This window comes from Suricata suricatta, chromosome 3 (assembly GCF_006229205.1).
Source record: "Suricata suricatta isolate VVHF042 chromosome 3, meerkat_22Aug2017_6uvM2_HiC, whole genome shotgun sequence".
In the NCBI taxonomy this organism is placed as follows: domain Eukaryota; kingdom Metazoa; phylum Chordata; class Mammalia; order Carnivora; family Herpestidae; genus Suricata; species Suricata suricatta.
Window position 1 is genome coordinate 135,747,846 of NC_043702.1, and position 15,079 is coordinate 135,762,924.

At 35.7% G+C, this 15,079-nt stretch overlaps 1 protein-coding gene across 3 annotated transcripts in view; it reads right to left on the reverse strand.

The window, feature by feature from the left end:
• Nucleotides 1–15,079, reverse strand: part of CEP350 (centrosomal protein 350) — a 145,928-nt gene that overhangs the window by 103,736 nt on the left and 27,113 nt on the right. For 2 of the 3 annotated variants that reach the window (XM_029935266.1, XM_029935265.1), the window contains exons 4-8: nucleotides 14,209–14,323; nucleotides 13,232–13,391; nucleotides 9,498–10,111; nucleotides 3,937–4,050; nucleotides 61–174 (exon numbers count right to left, since the gene is read on the reverse strand). In XM_029935266.1, the coding sequence (XP_029791126.1) occupies nucleotides 61–174; nucleotides 3,937–4,050; nucleotides 9,498–10,111; nucleotides 13,232–13,391; nucleotides 14,209–14,323 (1,117 nt within the window). The remainder of the gene's footprint in view (nucleotides 1–60; nucleotides 175–3,936; nucleotides 4,051–9,497; nucleotides 10,112–13,231; nucleotides 13,392–14,208; nucleotides 14,324–15,079) is intronic. The other variant, XM_029935267.1, reaches the window with a different exon arrangement.

Sequence of the window (15,079 nt, forward strand, 5' to 3'; positions counted from 1 at the left end):
TATACAGAATGCCATTTCAATATTATGTAATGGGGATGGAGGTGATAGTGAGAAACTAACCTGTTTTGCCTTCTGGACTTGATAACTGTGTTACCTTTTGGACTTTTCGTACTGGCTTGACCACTTTTTTCTCTTTACTTTTTTCAGCAGGTTTCTCTTTCACAGAGATATCATCTGAAAAGCAGAAAACACTTATAGTAAATATTATAATGATTCCTACCATCCACTCATCTTCTTCCCAGTATGAAAAATCAGTATAAACCATGATTCGGGTAGGGAGAAAAAAAGACAACCTTCACTGAGGCTATTTCTGTGACCCGTAAGCTACCAGTGCAAACTCCTACGGAAAAATCTAAAGATGACCACGAACTACCCCCAGTGCTGAGTTCTAAGTTTTTATTTTCTGCTTTTCATTTTTGCTTTGTTTTATTGTTGTATTGTGGTTATTTATTTTTCCAGAAAATCCTCAAGAAATTTACCTCATTTTCACAATTTCACAAAATGGAAGAAGCTAAAAAAGCGATGGTTTCTGAGCCAGGGTCGTATCATTTATAGAATCTCACAGGCAAGTACTTTCACAGATTCCTATTTCATTTAAAAATTCCTACATATGTGAGATATTCATGAACTTCCAGAATAAAGTTGTATAAAATAATATTCCCAAATAAAGCCCTTTTATGGTTATGCTAGTGAAATATGTCAAGCCATTTCACATATAAATTACTACCAATTTTTTAAAATTCCAATCTGGGGGAACAGACTAGCTATACATATAAACTTGAAAATCAACCTCAATTACAGATCTGAAGAAATGTAAACTTTAAAATACATATAAAGCTCTGCACTCAGAGCAAAGTGGAAGCATGAGTCAAAGGCCCCAAAGCAGGAACATACCTGAGAAAGAGCAAGGAAGACAGTGTCAGTGAAATGAACAAAGAAGAGTAGAAAGAACTAGGGTCAGAGACATAACTGAGGGCCAGATGGTGTGGCTTTACAAGTCACGGAAAGAACTTCAGGTTTTACTTAAAAATGAGATCAAGAGGTTTCTGGAAGTTTTGGGGCAAAGGAGTGATATGATCTAAACTAAATTTTAACAGGCTTACTCTAGCTGTGATGACCGGCTTACTAGAAGGGCAGAAGCAGGAAGACCAGTGAGAAGGCTACTACAGGAATCCACACCAGAGACTGATGGCAGCTTGGACCTAGGTAGTAGTGACAAGGTGGAGAAAGTGGTTACATTTTAGATATATTTTGAACAATATGAAACATAAGGTCGGAGAGAAATATGGGAGTCAAGGATGACTCAAGATCTGGGGCCTGAACAAGCAGAAATTAACAGAAACGGAGGCACTACCAAAGGAGTGGGCTTAAGGGGGGGATCATGACCCCATTTTCCTAGCTCCATTTTGGATTTATTAAGTTTGGGAAATCCACTATATCTCCAAAGGGAGATGCAGAGTTAGCAGCTGGATACAAGTCTAGCCCAGAGGAGAAGTCTGGGCCAGAGACATAAATTTGGGAATCATCAGCGACAGAAAATATCTGAAGCCCTGAGACTAGATGAGCATGCCTAGTGTGCACATAAACAAACAGCAGCAGCGGCAGCAGTAGTAGAGGTAGTAAGAGAGAGAGAGAGGAAGAGAAAAGAAAAGAAAGAACGACAGACCCAAGTACTGAGACCAGGGTATGGCTATGCTCAGGAATCAGGGAGTCAATTAGGTTTAAAAAAAGAAAAAAAAGAAAAGAAAAGAGAAGAAAAGAAGAGGGGAGGGGAGGGGAGGGGAGGGGAGGGGAGGGAAGAAAGAAAAGAGAAGAGAAAAGAAGAAAAGAGAAGAAAAGAAAAAAGAGAAGAGAAGAGAAGAAAAGAAAAGAAAAGAAAAGAAAAGAAAAGAAAAGAAAAGAAAAGAAAAGAAAAGAAAAGAAAAGAAAAAAACAAAACCTGAAAAGGAGCACCTAGACTCAGGAGGAAAATCAAATACTTAAGGAATCCTAGGTGTCAAGTGAAGTGTTTCAAGAAAGAAGTAATATGTCTAATGTCACAGAGAGATCAAGATGACAACTGAGAATCAAACACTGGATTTAGCAATGTGGAAGTTACTGATGATCTTGATATCAGCAATCCATAGGAAACCTGGAGCAAAAACCAAAGGATTTAAGAGTGAAAGGGAGGAGGAAAGCTGGAGACAATAAGTATAAGGCAACTTTCTGAAGTTGTGCCGTAAATAGGAGAGAAACGACGCAATAACTGAAGACGGGGGGGGGGGGCGCAAAGCAGGGTTCTTTTACAATGGCTGAGATAACAGCATTTTATCAAACAGTCTGTTGATGGGCATGACCTTGTAGAGAGGGAAATTTGGATGATGCCAAAGAAAGGAAATAAGGATGAAGTGATGTCCTTAAATATACAAGAGTAAATAGAACCTAAAACACAAGTAGACGAGTCAGTCCTAGCTAGAAGCATAGACAGAGTTCAACCACCATGAACGAGAAGATAGTCTTAACAGACAGACTTCTTTTATTTTTGAGAGAGAAAGATTGAGAGAGAAAGACAGTGAGCACATGAGTCCGTGGAGGGGCAGAAAGAGAGGACAGAGAATCTGAAGTGGGCTCTGCGCTGACAGCAGCAAGCCCCACGCAGGGTGTAACTTACAAATGCTGAGACTACAACCTGAGCCAAAGTTGGATGCTCAACCGACTGACTCACCCAGATGCCAACAGACAGACCTCCTTTTTTTTTTTTCTAAAGTTTGTTTATTTATTTTGAGACAGACAGGGAAAGTGCAGGCAGGGTTGGGGCAGAGAGAGAGGGAGAATTCTAAGCAGGCTCCGAGTGGTCAGTGCAGATCCTGACCTGGGGCTCAAAGTCATGAAACCACAAGATCATGACTTGAGCCGAAATGAAGAGTCAGACACTTAACCAATTGCTACCACCTTGGCACCCCCAGAGAGACCTCCTAAAGAATTCATTAACATACATCATTCTACTGGTCTATAAAGATACTGACCTATGGAGGTATATTACATTATCCCTCTTTTACAGATGAGGAAAACACAGGTAGTATACATAAGTAATGAGAGACAAAGCAAAAATTTGAACACTTGTAAGCTGATTCCAAAATTTTTACTCTTAACTATTACATTATATTCCTTTTTCACCTCAGGAAAAAAAACCCTGAATACATTGTTCCAATAATAATACTAGGAAAATGGACTGGACACATAATACCACAAAATTTATTAGCAAAATCTCTATGAGGGCTTAAAGGTAGAAAAATCTCAGGCTGTAGACTTAGCCAGAGCTGGGTTTGAATTTTGGCTTCCATTCTCAACTACTCTTTATCTACAACCTTGGGAAAATTACTCAGTGAGCCTCCATTTCCACAACTGTAAAAAAGGACAGAAGACTACGAGGCAGCATCTTGCCCCAAACTGCACTAAGTATCCCATAACTTGTAACATTACAACATCACCTTCCCACTTCCCTCTTCAATCTTCCCTAAGTTCCTCCTATTTTCAATTCTCTAAATGTATTCCATTCCTATAATGCTGATTTTTCTTCCTGTATTTTGCCCTGTTCATATCATCTTATCTGCTGCCTGCCCAAATTACTGACCATCTCAAAGATCTCAGTCTTGTAGAGGTAAACTTCAACTAGACTCTGCTATGTTTCCTTCAAATCAGACAGGCCTGACTCAGAAATGTCTCTGAGGTTAAAAATAGCCTAGTTTCTGTCTCATCAGCCATGTATGCTAATTTTAATCCTGGAGCAGAGCCTAGAGGCTAAGAGAGCCTTATGACTAAAACCACAACTACTTTCATATACCATGAAGTTAAAAAAGGAAATACCTTTATTTTGGTGACAATTTTAGGTTTAAATATAATGTGAGACAGCATACATGATAAAACATGCAAAATCTAAGAGAGCTCCACTCTCACCTGCAAAGTGAAGTGCTAAGTCTCGATACAGTTCTCTACTCATGTTTTGAAATTCAGCCTCCTGCCACACTTTCCCGTCAGGTGTTCGAATCTTGGTCTCTGAAGGATTGAAGCCTGATATATACCAACAATACAAAACATTCTTATCAAAGTTGCTTTGTAAATGCTGTTTGTTATACTTTTTAAAACTGAGATATAATTAACATACCATAAAATTCACTCTTTTAAAGAATACAATTCAATTGTGTATAGTATATACACAAAGTTATGGACTTGTCACCACTATCTAATTTCCTCCATGATGCTATTCCCTGGCCATCTACTAATCTACCTTCCATCTCCATGGATTTGCTTATCCTAGACATGTCATATAAATAGAATCCCACAATATATGTGTGGCCTTTTGTGTATGGCGTCTTTCAATTAACATCATGTTTTCAGTCACTGTGTAACATGTATCAAAGCTTTCTTCTTTTTTATTGTTGAATGATATTCCATTGCATGAATATATCACTTATTTATCCATTTATCAGTTGATGGGTATTTGAACTGTTTCTACTTTTTGGCTCATATTAACAATGTTGCTATGAACATTCATGTATAAGTTTTTGTGTGGACATATGTTTTCAATTTCCTTGGGTATTATACCTAGGAGTTTGAATTGCTGGGTCATATCGTATCTCCATGTTTAACTTTTGAGGATGGCCAAACCGTTTTCTAAAGTAGCTGTACCATTTTACAGTCTCACCAGCAATGCATGAGGGTTCTAATTTCTCCACGTCCTCACCAACACATGTTATTGTCTGTCTTTCTTATTACAGCCATCCTAGTGGTTGTGAATGGTATCTCACTGTGGTTTTGATTTGTGTTTCACTAAAAACAAAAGGTGGTGAGCAGCTTTATATGCTTCAAAAAGAAGGATGCATAATTAGCTACCACATAATGTGCTGACAAATACTGTTTAAAGAAAGTAAGCTTCAGTGAGTTGAAGCAATATCCATTTCTTCAAAAGGGCTAGAAATGGAGAAGCACTAAATTAAATGATAAAAGAATGTCAATCATAAACTATGGATTTCAGAGAAAGAACTACTCTTCTCAGGAGTGAAAGAGAACACTAATTCTTCTTTCTTTGAAGACAGGCGTTAATTGCTACCATCTGTCTGATTTTGCCTATGGCTGAACAAGCCGACAAACTGCTATCTACACAAGTAAAATGCACCCAAATTCTAGAAAACAGATCTTTAAAACATACTTGCTCAATTTTGCAACAAACATTACACATGTGCTATTTCCTAGGGATTAACAGTCTGATTTCCTATTTCAAATTTATCTTGGAATGTTATTTTATAAAATCATAAAAATGATGAATATGGATGATAACCAGAGTAGTATAAAGACTTCTATTTTCATATGATCTCTACTTATCAAAGAATTGGCACCCAATAAATATTTGTAAAATTAAATCAATATAAACAATAGACTGGAGTAAAAAACTAATAAAAGCACTCTAGAAGTGTTAAATAAAATGCACTGGTAAACTAATTATATGTCTAAAAGAAATTACATGTCTAATAGAAATTAATCTATTCAGCTTTTTCCTCTGCAAGGAAAAAATGTATAAATGTAGTGCCCAGGCTACAGTTTGTCATAAGAAAGTGTGGCAGTCCCATGCACATCTCTCTCTCAACTTTTCATCACCATCGGCCCCACCCCATCTCTCTGCATCCAACTCTATCATTTTTTCTCCTCCCTCCTCAGGAAACATTGGGTTCTGTGGGAGCCTTTCTTTATATTTGCATTTTTATTTAGAAGTTAGCTTTAAGAAGCCTGCAATGTCTACCCCAGTTTCCTTTTCTGTCCCCCGATTTTACCATAGTCATCCTTATCCACTGCTTTGTTTTCTGCAGCTTCCATTACACACTGTCAACCACGGTCCAGGATCAAATGATCAGAAGGCCAACAGGAGCCTAAGGCTACGTCACAGTGCCTGTATCATTCACTGCATCTCATCACACAGGGATTTTATCATCACAAGAAGGGTGAGTAGGGGCAGTACAACAATTTTGAGAGGGGCCCCTGAGCGGCTCAGTCAGTTAAATGTCTGGCTCCAGATTTTGGCTCAGGTCATGATCTCGTGGTTTTGAGTTCAAGCCATGCGTCAGGCTCTGCACTGCCAATATGGAGCCTGCTTGAGATTCTCTTTCTCTCCCCGCCGCTCCCTAGCTTGCTCTCAATAAATAAACTTTAAAAAATTTTTAAACTTAAAGGAAAACTTAAAAATTTTTAAGGGCGCCTGGGTGGCTCAGTCAGTTAACCCTCCGGCTTCGGCTCAGGTCAGATCTCACATTTGTGGGTTCGAGCCCCGCGTCAGGCTCTGTGCAAACAGCTGGCTCAGAGCCTGGAGCCTGCTTCCAGTTCTGTGTCGCCTTCTCTCTCTCTGCCCCTCCCCCTCTCATGCTCTGTCTCTCTCTGTATCAAAAATAAAAACATTAAAAAATTTTTTTTAAGATTTTGAGAGAGACTACATTCACTTAACATTTATTACAGTGTACTGTTATAATTGTTCTAGTTATTTTTGCTAATAGTTATTATATATGATCTATACATTAAACTTTATCATAGGTATGTATGTATGTATATTAGTATATGTAGGGAAAAAATAGTATTTATAGGGTTTGGTACTGTACAGTTTCAGACATCCACTGGGGGGTCTGGAAAGGATCCCCTGAGGACAGGCAAGAGGACTGTATTTCCATGCTTTGTCCCTTTTTTCCCTACTAATTTATTGACTAGAATACAAAAGTTACTGTGCACTTATGTTCAAGACACTGTCCTAGGCTCTGAAATAAAATAAGGATGATCAATATAAGGTCTTAAACTTCATGGGCATTTACATCAGGAAGAAAAATGTATACAAACAACTAAGTATAAGCCAAAAATCACATAAACACTGTTTGTGTTCACTAGTTGAAATTTTAAAGCAGAATCATAGAACACTTTCTATGTCTTTAAATTAAAAAAAAAAAAACAAAAACACCAGGGGCACCTGAGTGGCGCAGTTGGTTAAGCATCTGATTCTTGATTTCAGCTCAGGTCATGGTCCCATGGTTTTTGAGTTTAAGCCTGCATGAGGCTCTGCACTGACAGTGTGGGGCTTACTTAGGATGGTCTCCTCTCTCTCTGTCTCTCTGCCCCTCCTCCACTCACACTGTGTGTCTCTCTCAAAACACTTAAACAAATAAAAGACAGAAATGAAAAACCAAGGTTTAGAATGGGTTTAATATACTGACAACTGCACAAAAAGAGAAAGAAATTGTGTATGTAAAAATTAACTCTGGAAGAATATACAAATTGTTAACACAAGTAATTTCCTGAAAGGGGACCATGTAGTTGGAGCATAAGAGCTTTCTCTGGTAGACACTTTTGAATTTTGAACGAATGAAAGTAAAATATCATTTTAGAATATAGTATATTAAGATCCTTTTAATTTTCACTGACAAAGTGTTGACAAAAATAGTTTTTCAGTGTTGGGAAAAATCCATTGCTCAAGACACTGGAAACCATATTGTTATAATTTCACAAATATATGCTATAGTTCATAAATTAGCATATATATTTTTTTTAAGTAGGCTTTACTCCCAGCAGGGAGCCCAATGTGGGACTCAAATCCACGACCCAAGATTAAGACTCAGGCAGAGATCAAGAGTCAGACACTTAACTGACTGAGCCACCCAACTGCCCCTATAAAATATTTTTATATGAAAACTGGCAGGTTAAAAAATTAATAAGTAAAAGGTATATGTGAAATCCAGTCACCAGCTCAAAGAGGAAGTTAAGATTTTAAGATATTCACTTAGGTTCTTTTGAGTTGTGTTTGTTTTGTTTTGTTCTATTTTTTATTTTTAGACTTTTGTAAATTATTAAATAAAAATGGATTTAGGTTGACCATCTTAACTTTGTCTTACTGAAGTAACTTTTGGAATTTCAAAACTTTGATTTCTAGAATAAACACACCTTAAATGTACAATCTTCATTTAATGGATCTGACATTAATATAGCAAAAGTTTTGGATAATCACTATCTCAGGACCAACAAGAACATTGGTATTTGCTCTGTCAACAGTGTGGACAATTACTACATTGTGCACAAGTGACTAGAAGGATATGAAATAATTTAATTAATAGTACAGTAGACCAAACCTGAATAACAAGAGCAAGTTTTCAGTATTCTAAAGGGAAGGGAACTCTCACAATTTTATCATAAATTAGCAGGAATAAAATGCAAATTATCCATCTTTTATCAAATTCACAGTGAATTATAATTAGCAAAACATAATAAACAACACAAAACAAAACTGATAATTGCTCTAGGGGTGCCTGGGTGGTTCAGTCGGTTGAATGTCCGACTTTGGCTCAGGTCATGATCTCACGGTTCATGGGTTCAAGCTCCGTGTCAGGCTTTGTGCTGACAGCTCAAAGCCGGGAGCCTGCTTCAGATTCTGTGTCTCCCTCTCACTCTCCCCCACTCACGCTCTATCTCTCTTTCCCAAAAATAAATAATAAACATTAAAAAAATAAAAATAAATAAAACTGATAATTGCTCTAACTGTACATATAAAATTCATTCTGGAGAAGACCACCTTAGGACTACAAAAAACTCAAAGATGATCAGAAAAAAGTTAGACAAATACAAAACAAAATTAACTATATAGCAAAAATTGCCCTGTTTGTTAATAACTTAAAATTAACAGAAAAATTTGATCTTCATACACTTATCTAGAAAAACTGAACTTTGAAAAGTGTCCACAAAAGAAAGGCTATGGTAGCAGATTTTAATGACAAAAATCTAACATGGACTAATCTGATCAATGAGTCAACTCTTTATTAAAAACATCACATGAATAACCCTGTGAAAATAATTTCAGGAACATAAAAATATAAACTCCTTAAAACCTCCATATATTAAAAACTTGAGTTGACTACAAAACAAAAACTTTCTTAGGAAAGCATTTTCTCAATGAAAATCTATGTTGATAGAATCCTGATTTAAATATTTGTTTTCTCAAACATGGTGGGGAGAGAATCCCTGTCAAAACTCAAAGCTTAAAATAACAGGATCGAAATATCAGTGCCAAAATATTCTGTAACCAAATGTAACTAGAATTAACTAAATTATAATTTTAAATATTTACTTTTGAAAGAATTCTTAATAACAATCCAAATATAATGGTGGAATAAGAGTAATATTTGTGCAGTTTTCATGATACTAATTCTTCTTTTCTCTTTTGTTCAACTTATTAACTATTCAGATGGGGTTCTTAGTCTCCTGAGGGACTTGTTTAAAATTCTAATTCTGGACTCTATACCCAGAAATTCTGATTTAGGTCCAGTGTAGCATCCAGGAATTTGTATTTTTAACCCCCATCTTGAATTAATTTCTCAAGAATTTGATCTGAGAATCACGCCCTGTTCTAAAGATGATCCTCTCTACTCAAATGCATCCTAGGGAGAATGGGGACAAGAAGGCAGGAAGAGAGAAAGATACAAAGACTCATTACAAACCTTTGTATGTTGGAGCAGGTGGTGCTGTTGCCACTTTCCTGACTTTCGCTGTCACTGAGTTATCAACGTTAACAACCATTACTGGATGGTCAGTATGACCCAGATTCTGGCCCCGGCCATTTGTTTCTTCCGAGTGTTCCCACTGTTTCCTAATTCGCTCCTTGAGTTTCTCCAGTTTGACATCATGTTGTCGCTGCTTTAAGATATCTAACCTTTGGGAATTACAAGTACTCGCAGAGGACGGAGAAGAGTCAGTTATCCGTAACACTTTTGGATCAACATCATGGCCCATGTTACTTACAGAAGCTTTCTCATTTCCTTTTGCTCTACTAGGCTTTTCTTCCTCAGTTCTCATAGGACCTGTCATCTTAATCAAACATTCAGAATTTTGCAATGCATCAATTGCTGGTCGATCATTTAAAAACCTAACCACTGTATCATTGATGGCAGATGACTGAGAGCTGTCAAAATCACAGCAAGGTGTGTTCCATTCCTCTCGATTGCAGATCGGCCGGTTCCCACTCTCAGGCTTTTCTTCATTAACATCCACACAATATACATGCTTTGACTCTAGATGGCTAGGACTTATATTGGAAGATGTGCCATGGATTTCCCTATTATTAAAAAATAATAAGCTTTGAACAAGGAGTACAAAAACCAAACTGAAACCAGTCATACAAACTGAAGGGAGAACTCTAATCTAACATTAAAGATTTTTTAAAAATCTAGAAATTCCAGTAGGTTAAATAACAAAATAACCATCACTGACAGTAAGATTCAATGCTCAATGTCACCTCTATCAAGTTAGATAGAAAATAATCTAAATCATAATCTGCACATGTAAAATAAGAAATATGTAAAACATGTATGGAGAGACTTCTTTAAGAACCCCAGAAAATAGGATTACAATCTGACTTTGGATATTCACTTGACACCTGTTACCAAAATATGTATTTTACTCCTCTATGACATCTTAAGTATGGGGAAATAAGTACTCAAATTTTGTATTTGTAACTTCTAAATAATGTACCAAATTAACAAATAGATTGGGAGTAGAAATAAAGCGGAGGTATAATAAATGTTTTCCTCCAAATAAATGTAGTTAAGTAAAGTTAAACCTCTCTAAACCATAGATCACTTTTTTTGGTAGCTTCAATGTATATAAAGCAAATCTGGAAACTGTTCAATAAGCCAAGGTGAGCAGGCATAGCCAAAGTATTTATCCTAAAAACATTAGCAAAAGTCTTCCTCCAGAGATTATTTTTATTTTATATATCATCCTAGTAAGTCATATTGTAGTAACAGAAGTAGTTTATTGAAAGTGAGGTTAATGAAGACAAGCCTCAGCAGTAACAAGTGCACATGATTTATGAAAAAATACCCAACAAAATTATAAAATTTGGATCTGCAATGTCTGAAGAGTAGATACACGTGACTACTGAGCACTTGAAATATGATTAGCCCCAATGGGAGATGTGCTACAATATAAATTATATACCAGATTCTAAAGACTTAGGATGACAACAAAAAAAAGAACATAAAACATCTTCATGTGTCTATGTATGTGACTAGTAAAAGTATTTAAATTGCATGTCTGGCTCCCATTAACGGCTCTATTATGTAGCAGTGATCTAGATGTTTCATGTAGAGGCATAAAACTCTAAATACCACAAAAATTCTTAAAGCCATAACTCTGTTACAGCATAATATGGTAATTATATCTATTGTGAGTCTAAGAGCATATGCATTTTCCTACGGAGATAGTCTGCAGCTTTCATCAAATTCTCATTGGAATCCATGACCCAAAAAACATCAGACCCTGTACTGAGTGGTTGATTATTAAACAAGATGGGGACTGAGAAATGACTCCTGTAGCTTCCACTAGAGATCAAGACTAAATTCAGTTATCTGCACTACCTTTACCAAATCACAACAATTCATAGATTAAACGACTTAGGTATAAAATTAGCATATGTAAAGAATAAAATAAAGCATAAAACAGTAGTTTACATATCATGTCACAATCTTAAAAAGGGAAGGACAATTGATCTTTCCCCCAACTAGAAAAAGAAAAAAGTATTTTTACAGTTTTCATTCACTCTTTCATTAAATATTTACTGAATACATATAAGGGTGTTTATTGGGCAATTCTTTCAACTTTTCTGTAAATACAAAAATTTTCATAATAAATGTTAGGCAAAAATATTTACAGAATACACTTAGCATATGACAGGCATTAAGCTAATGCTTTGACAATAAGATAGATTTACAGCCTTACAATTAATGGTAACAGATATGGAATCAAAATATAAAGCAACATGAAAACACGTATAACAGAGGAAGTTATATTGTATGATAAAAGCATACAGGAAGGGCTAAATAGGCTGTGGGAATGGAATGGGAGGGAAACAGATTTGGAAATGTTTCATATAGAAGGTGCTTTAAAAGAGAAGTTTTAAGTGATGAATGGAGTCAGCCAGGTGAAGGATGCTCTATTCACAGCTTTCCTATAGGTATTTTTTTCTTATCTTAAAAGATACATAATTTATAAAAATTTAAATATCAAGTAGTCTTCTTTGCAGGAAGACTAAAGAGTAACTTAGTTTCAATTCCAATAGTGATTATGTTTCTAGACAAGTTGCTTTTGTGTGGTTAAAGACTTCTGAACTCCGATTATTTTTCACATTTTTCTTTCTCCTTTTACTAAACTATGAACTTTTACACCAAATTAATTCCCTGGTCTTCTCCTTATATTTCCATCACCATCTTTATCGCTTCAATACTTGTGATAACTCACAAATTTATATTCCCAGCCCTGATCTTTCCACACACATTTCTATCCAAATTTTCAAATGCCTACTGAGTATTTTCACTTAGGTATTTCAAAACTGAATCAAATCAAATATTGACATTATAGACTGATATGAACTCATGATCTACCTCCATCTCCCAAATTCTTGATCTCAAATTTAAGAGTAAAAACATGATAGTATGTAGCACCATCATGAAACTCCTTGATTATTGGTTGACATTTTACAACACTAAAAATGTTAATGAAACAAAGAAATATAAGGCCCACTGTTTAATATTTATTACTGTTTGCTATATTAAGAGCATTTTAACACTTCTATATCATTAGTAAAATGTTCCTCAAATATAAAATTCTATAACTTTATCTACTTAATATCCTAAATTATCAGCTAAAAAATATATACATCATTTTATGTTATCCATTCTATCAAAATTCATACATCAATCCTGAATATCTGACAATAGTTGCTTATAGGAACCACTAGCAATAAATTAAAATAATAAACCAACTCACATTCTCAATAGGAAAGAAATTTCAGGTAACTGATTAAATGTGGAGGAGGAGGAGGAAGAGGAGGAGAAAACAACTAAGCTATACAAAGTTCATTATGTAGAACACTTAATCTGAGATATTAAAAAAAAAAGCCATACTTTCAGAGACTGAAGAATTTGTCTGTAGGAAACATAAACTACAATGGTGGTAGCCTGGGGTCACTACTTCTTTTCCCTAAATATTTAATCTGTGAAAGAGTAGAAAGCCAGTATTTCATCATATACAAGATTTTTGCTTTACCTTTGTGGAAAATGAAAACGGTAATAATACTAGAGCCAGAGTGCTATTAAAAACTCAGAAAATAAATTATAATCTTAAATGTAAATATTACAGGCTAATCCTAGTTGATAATATACTGTTAAACACTAACCTGTAAGAAACCAAAGGTTCACGAAACTCCACGCGGTTATTTTTCCTTATGTTGCTCTCCAGGGTGGTAACTCTGAGAGGGCTGCGAGATTTCTCTTTTCGTGATTTCCAAGATTTGGAGGCTGGAGCATGAACCCAAGACTCATCCAGGTGTCTCCCATCTGTAGAAAGAGGAAATCCGTAAGCACATACGATATAATCTACGACTGCCTCTGAATGTGGGTAGTGTTTCTGTAAATAACTTGTCTATTACTTCTGGCATCTCTAGTTGGATAGTGTATAGAAAACATTCAGGTTAAACTATTACAAGTCACTCAATCTATAGAGGAAATAACTGTATTCTGAATAAGGAAATGCACAACAAATTCTACATATAAAATTCCTTTTGGTCAAAGGCTCTCACTCAAAAAAAGAATTATCAAATAAAATTCAACAGACTCAGAGGTTTAAAAAAAAAAACACAGTTTAAATGGAAAGTACTAACCTCCAGGTCCTAGTCCACTAATTAAGAAACCACACAATTACATATATGAAAGGTAACCAGAGGAAGCAATGGCATTGTGTCAATTTATCTATGAGACAGATAATTCCAATTATGGTTTAATTCCCTAAACAATAAGTAAAACTTATTAAATCAACTAGATCTCCAAGTGATATATCTGTGAATTTAAAATATAGATATATCTCAAAGACTTAAAGTCAAATTCTGATCATGAAAAACAAAGGAAGAATCACTGTCAAAGGTGATGCAATGATGCTAATGTCCCTCAACAGAAGATGGTAAAATCATCTGTAGTCACTGAATGTAAGGCTGCTTCATAACCACTCAGCACCAAAGACAAAAAGCCTACATGTTGATGAGATACGGTCCCTGACAAGAGAGCAAGCAAATGTATGGAACTATAAAAGGAAATTAAATTGAAACAAACCGCCAAAGATTTAATATATTTGTATTTCTGGAAGGAACATCTCACGTACCTTTCCTACTTATTTTTCGGGTAGCACTTGCAGAAGATCTCTTGGTGTCCATGACAGGGCCGAACACAGCTGTACTTGTAGGGGCAACTTCTAACTTGTTTTCAATGTGTCTCAGCTGAAGTTTAAACACCATCACAACAAACAGGTTAATTCTGTAGTAAACCAGCTACTACTGATTTACACAGCTACTTAAACTATACTGTCCAATACCGTTCTCTAAAGTGGGAAAAATTCAGGAATGCCTTTTTGCAGTTTTAGTTTTTTTACTATTTATTACTTCAGCTATAGTAACAGGTAGTACAATGCTGCCCACATTCGGACAAGAAAAATCAAAAAGATTCTTAAGAGGGGCAGCAGGGTGGCTCAGTCAGTTGAGCACCTGATTCTTGATTTCAGCTCAGGTCATGATCTCTCAGTTTGTAAGATCGAGCCCCTCGTGGGGGTTCTGTGCTGATAACATGGAGCCTGCCTGGGATTCTCTCTCTCTCCCTTTCTCTCTGCCCTTCCCTGCTCCTTCCCCTCTCTCTCTTCTCTCAAAAATAAATAAAAATCTTTTAAAATAAAAAAAAAAAAGATTCTGGAGGATATCTGAGAGTTTCTATTTGTTTTGTTGACCTATTTTTTTAATTGTTTTTTAAAACAGTACACTTTCTGACATTATATGTTGTGCATCATTATGTACATACCCTGTGCATTTTTCGTGGAAAAATTAGAAAAGAAAAACTCAGATGGACTAAAATTTTAGAACTGTTCAAACAACTACAACTTTTTAATAGTCTTAGGTCTATAAACTAAGTTTCACAAAAAAGGCAAAATTCACAAGATAGAACTCAGGTTTCCACACAATTTACAGGAGAAGTCAACTTCTGGT